Raw genomic sequence first — 5,844 nt, forward strand, 5'->3', positions numbered from 1 at the left:
GCGATGACCTCATCTCTGGTGTGGGATGACGTCAAATTCAAGATGGATGGAATCACGGCGGCAGACGCGCGCCGGTGAATTGGAAATCCGAGAGTCGAGAAATTAAGCAGAAGCCGAGCGAGCTGACCCCGCGGTGAGTAAAAACGAAGCTGTGGGGCTTCGCTATCGCCCGATAAGCAGTCCGCCTTCCATTTCCTCGGCTCAGAGGTGCCGTGCTTCCCCTGACGTAACTCTGAGGTGGCTTCTCCATCTCCCCTTTCTTTCCCCTGTCTCCGAGCTGCGGCAGTTGTTTCTCCCTCCTCTAACAGCCGTCAGTTTCCCTGCTTCTTACCCCCCTTCTTTCCTTCTTCAATACACACACCCTTTTCAGGCGCCAGCCGTTTGTACGCATGCGCTGGTTATTCCCTGGTGCCAACATGGCGGCTGCTGACACATGCGCAGTCCGCATAATGTAGTCAGTCACATGATCCCGAGTAGTCGTTGGGCGCGCGTGCGCAGTTTGACAGCTTGAGGAGGCTAGTCCTGACGTGAGCGCGCAAATGGAATGTTCCAGATAATGACGTAGACGACGCGCGCTGTGGTTGTGGTGATGAATCGGTTGATCCAGCTGTGAAGCATTGAGTGACAGGAGGGAGATTTTCACCGCCTTAAATGTATATGATTTCACAAGTAACTGTGTTTACCACAAAATCTCATACCTCCCAAGTGTCCCACTTGTCCAATGTTTGCTGGGTATGAGGGTATCGCAGGGTTCTACAGCCCTAAAGGCCCCGATAACGTGTATAGAAACAGCAGGAAATGGCTTGATAAATAAAGCCAAGTGAATAAAGTGCATTCTTGTTCTAAACTTACCCTCCTCCTGTTATTTATTTAACAAAGTAACAGAAGTGTCGGTAAAAGGCTTTTCTGTAATTTTACATTTTATTGGCCTCGTTAGGCAACCCGCGGTCACCAAGCGGGGTGGTTGGGGGGGCTATATGCTTTGACACGCACCGCGACAACCCATGCTATTGAGGGTAATAGGAGTTGAAGTCCTCATAATACAGGGAAGTAACTAGTGTGTGTTTGGGCTCTTCCCATGGTATACGCTGTGTGTGTATGTATGTATGTATATATACATATATACAACTGGCGATGAGGGCCCTGCTCAAAGAGCTTATAATCTATATATATTTATATATGCGGGGTGTGTGTATATATATTTATAACAGCAGATGTCGTAATCCCTCCGCAGCCTGTATGAGTTATTTGCACGCCTTCCGCATGTAACACTTATTTGTAGCCTTCGGCGTTGTCTTTTATCATGGCGCATGTTGTTGTTGTTATTATTATTATGTCTTGTTTATATAGCGCCAGCAATTTACTCGCTGCTTCTTAGTGTCTCATATCCTCTTACTGCACGGCTGTTACATGCCCTTCATTGCTGATCGCTATGCGTGCGATCAGCCAGCAAGGGGAGCAATCACAGATTCCGGGAGGGTCTCCTGCCCTCCGGTGCGTATTGGCGTTCACGTCTACCAGAAGGGATCGCGTGATCGGGCGTTCTTTACCTGGCATGCAAACCGTCAGCGGGTAGCCAGATAGGGAGATATGTCTGCCAGTGCCAAAAAAGACAGAATGTACAGATACGTCCTAAAGGGCATCCTGGCAGCTTTTTTGGTAGAACATACCTATATGTCCATAGGTTAGTGGAGGGGTTAATATGCATTTATCACAAAAAGAAAAAAAAGCGCCTACCTGTCGCGGTGGAGGCAGCCCTGCGGTGGCAGGTGCCCTTCTCCCGCATGGTCCTACATTGGTTGAAGCAGCCAATCGGTAGCGTGTTCACGGGGGGGGCGGGGTCAGAGCATCGCGTTCACTCGAACACATCACCTGCACTTTAAGTAGCGTAGGGGGGGACAGGCGAATGCACGGGCTGGAGTGTCCCTTTAACGCTGTATTTTATTATAACATCAGTCTCTCCACGCAAAGCTTCACTGAATTCCCCCCCCCTCCCCCCCCCCCCAAAAAAAATTGGGTTCCAGGGCCACGAACCGCTGTAAGCCATGTTTCTGTGTATATGACGATAAACAATAGCTTCTTCAAAATCAACTATTTTATTATTATTTTCTTACAATTTTATGACTTTTTTTTATTATTTATGTTATTTTTTCATTATAGAAACTCGGATCCGTGATTTTCATATTATAAGGGGATTATTATTTATTGATTAGTATTATGTCTGGGAATGTGGGTGATGCTACCATCGGTAATTTTTTTCTTTTCACCCTCTTTAGGGAGATCAGCACGATGGACGGGGGACTTCTCCATTACATAAATCCGGCGCACGCGATTTCCCTGTTGAGCTCTTTAAACGAGGAACGGATGAAAGAGCAGCTGTGTGACGTCATTCTGATTGTAGGGGACCAGAAATTCCGCGCCCACAAAAACATTTTGGCCGCGAGCAGCGAATACTTCCACAGCCTGTTCACCAATAAAAACAACGATTCGCAAACGGTCTTTCAGCTGGACTTCTGCGAAGCCGATGCTTTTGAAAATGTGTTGAGTTACATCTATTCTTCTTCGCTGTTTGTGGAGAAGGGCAGCCTGGCAGCCGTGCAGGAGCTGGGCTATAGTCTCGGTATCACCTTTTTAACCAATATACTTTCCAAGACCCCTCAGGCGCCCTTTTGCCCCCCAAAAAAGGCCGCTTTCTCAGAGGACGAAGAAAATGGATCCCAACAGAGAAGCGTCATTGTCTGTCAAAGCCAAAACGAAGCGAGGGACGTCGGACGCGTCCCGCATGACATAAGCTCGTCTTCTAAGCCTTCGTCGTCTTCTCAAGGAAAGAGTACTTCGGCTAAGCAACACCTAAGGTCGGCTGACACATTGAACAGTTTATATTCCAAACGAAATTGGAGGGGATCATCCAACAACTCCGATGACATTAATATAGGTGGGTGGATGAAAAGAAATGCGCAGAAAAAAACATTTCCAGCTGATTCTGCCGAGGATCAGCAAGCTGCCGATATGCATTTAATGAGGGGGAATACGTCAGAGGCTTTTAAGAAGAAAATGGCACACGTGCCGGCTTTGCTTAGTCTGACAGACTCTCCCTACCCGATGCAGAAGCCAGGGAAAGACATCACTGTGAAACAAGAAGATAGAAACCTACATTATTATTCTCAGCTTGGAGCCGCGGTCCCGTCGGCTGCTCCAGGGAAGCAAACTATCGATCGTAGCGGCCCTCTGGTCAAAAGTCTTCTCAGAAGATCTTTATCTATGGACAGTGAGGTCCCTTCTTACTCACACGATGCTGACTTTCAGGCTTCGCAAGGGGGGCCTTCTATAGAAGATGCCTCAAAAGACGCTGCGCCCGATGGATGCTCTCGGAAGACATTGCTTAAAAGAGCAAGGGACGCGGCACAAGACAAAAACGCAGATCGCGGAAAGTCCTTTGCATCTACTCTGTCCTCTTCCAGGGACTCGTTTCAAAATGATAAGATACAAATAAAAACTGAGCCCCAAAGTCCTCCCCCTTCAGAACCCGCGGAAATAATTAGGGTTACTGTTGGAGATGCCGCGCAAGCTAGTAATTGCGACGTTGGTGTGAAAATGGAAGAAACTCCTGAAGCAAGCAGCCCGCCGGCCAAGAGAAGGTTTCACAGCGACAGAAGAATGTTGGCTTCTAGAAGAGCAAAGGCCAAAGCAAGCACTGCACCAGAGCCCGAAACCAGCTTTGATCGTAGGCCCTCTCATCTTGAAGGTGACTTCTATGATTCCGACGACAGCAAGGAGATGTGCATCGACACGCAGGAGGTCGGGCAAGCCCGGAAATTTAAATGCAAACATTGCCTTAAAATATTCAGATCCACCGCCGGTCTTAACCGCCATATAAATATGTACCATAACCCTGAAAAACCGTACGCTTGTGACATCTGCAACAAAAGGTTCCACACAAACTTCAAGGTATGGACACACTGTCAGACGCAACACGGAATAGTCAAAAATCCTTCTCCCGCGTCGAGTGCTCACGGGGTTTTGGATGAAAAATTCCAAAGGAAATTAATTGACATTGTTCGAGAGCGGGAGATTAAAAAGGCGCTTATGTATAAGTTACGGAGGGGGAAGCAGGGCTACCAGGGGCCGTCGGGTAGCCAAGCGCAAGCCATGAAAAGAAGCCTGAGGTCAAGATCCAAAGCGGCCTACGTTTGCAACTATTGTGGGAAATCTTACCGTTTCTTGTCTCAACTCAAGCAGCACGCTAAAATGCATCCCGTAGACAAAGCTGCTCTGTCCAAGAACATTCGGCCCAAAAAATCTTCATCCCCAAAGAGTCCGGTGGAAAGCAAAGAGGTGTTCCACTGCCGGCTGTGCAACGCAACTTTGTCTTCCTTCGTCGAGCAAGGAAATCACGAGCGGATGTGTAGGAACGCTACGTTGTGCCCTTACTGCAGCCTTCGATTCTCTTCTCCGGAGCTGAAAACCGAACACGAAGCCAAGTGCGAGTACAAAAAGCTCACATGCCTCGAGTGCATGCGAACGTTTAAGTCTTCGTTCAGCATTTGGCGTCATCAGGTGGAAGTTCATAATCAGAACACCATGGCGCCAACAGAGAACCTCTCGCTGCCGCTATTAAATCGCAACGGAGAGACCAGTAAAGCGGCGAGACAGCAGCTTTTACTGGAATCTAGAAAAGTAAACAGTTTCCTCATGCCAAAAGATGACCCCGACGCCTACAGCGACTCCTCGGAACATATGAACTTCGACTCCGATGATTCCAACTGTCTCCCTGAAGATCTCAGCATGTCAAAGAGATTCAACGCCCAGATCAAGGATGAACCTGCGGATGACATGGAGGACGAGCCCGATTCGAGCTACGTCCACAAAGAGGCAACGTCCGACTCTGAAGGTGGGATGTGGTCCTGTGAAAAATGCGGGAAGATCTTTACCGTGCACAAGCAGTTGGAGCGACACCAAGAGCTGCTGTGCTCCGTGAAACCTTTTATCTGTCACGTCTGCAACAAAGCCTTCCGGACCAACTTCAGACTCTGGAGTCACTTTCAGTCGCACATGGCGCAAGGCGAAGAGGCGTCGTTCCGGGAATCCGACGCCTGCGCGCCCGTCAGCTCGCCGTCTCCTCCGCCGCTTCACCCGCCGCCACCTCCGCTGCCTAAAATCCAGCCTATCGAACCGGAGACCACCGCGTCTTACCCAGAGAAGCACAGCCCTCCCGAGAAGAAGTTCGCCCCTCAAGAGTCGGAGACCCTCTTCTACCACGCGCCGCCCCTCTCGGCGATTACATTTAAAAGGCAGTTCATGTGCAAACTTTGTCACCGGACATTTAAGACGGCGTTCAGTTTGTGGAGTCACGAGCAGACGCACAACTAAAGCTCTCCACGCTCTGGTGCTAAAACCTCAAACGTTTTGCTCTTGGGAACTCTTCCATCTCCGACGCGGACGAAGCCCGACCACCTTTTGATAACGTTGCTACTTAACAATCGTTACCGTGTAGTACTATAAGCGAGTATTAAAGGAAATGCCTAATGATCGTTTGCATGACCTCCGACCCGAGACCGACCCAAGTAGTTAAACTAAAAAAAAAAAAAAAAAAAAGTATTTTTGGTTTTCCTATTTCTTGGTTAATCGTGTGCGAAAAGCATTGTTTTTGACAATATTGTAAACCTCACAACTCTTTGGGACTCAGTATTTAGGCTGGTTTAATCTAAAAAAAAACTTAATAGTGAAGTCAGTTAATTTTTTTTTTCTTGTTTCCATAGCAATAACCTACGCAGAAACCTCAAGTTCGGAATAACGTATTCTTTAAATAATTGCGTAGTTAGGCAAAAAGCAGGATAAGCGATT

At 48.1% G+C, this 5,844-nt stretch overlaps 1 protein-coding gene across 2 annotated transcripts; it reads left to right on the plus strand.

The window, feature by feature from the left end:
- The first annotated feature begins 2,289 nt into the window (after positions 1 to 2,289).
- On the plus strand, positions 2,290 to 5,370 carry LOC149281443 (zinc finger and BTB domain-containing protein 21-like). Of its 2 annotated transcripts, XM_089499314.1 has the most exons (2): positions 2,290 to 3,798; positions 4,384 to 5,370. In XM_089499314.1, the coding sequence occupies exons 1-2, from the start codon at positions 2,290 to 2,292 to the stop codon at positions 5,368 to 5,370; spliced, it is 2,496 nt and encodes an 831-aa protein (XP_089355440.1). The 2 variants fall into 2 exon arrangements, with proteins under 2 accessions (XP_089355440.1, XP_089355438.1); XM_089499312.1 differs by having other exon boundaries at positions 2,290 to 5,370.
- The last annotated feature ends 474 nt before the right edge of the window (positions 5,371 to 5,844 follow it).

Source organism: Sceloporus occidentalis, unplaced genomic scaffold (assembly GCF_023333645.1).
Source record: "Sceloporus occidentalis isolate IW3139 unplaced genomic scaffold, rSceOcc1.0.p SCAF_132, whole genome shotgun sequence".
In the NCBI taxonomy this organism is placed as follows: Eukaryota; Metazoa; Chordata; class Lepidosauria; order Squamata; family Phrynosomatidae; genus Sceloporus; species Sceloporus occidentalis.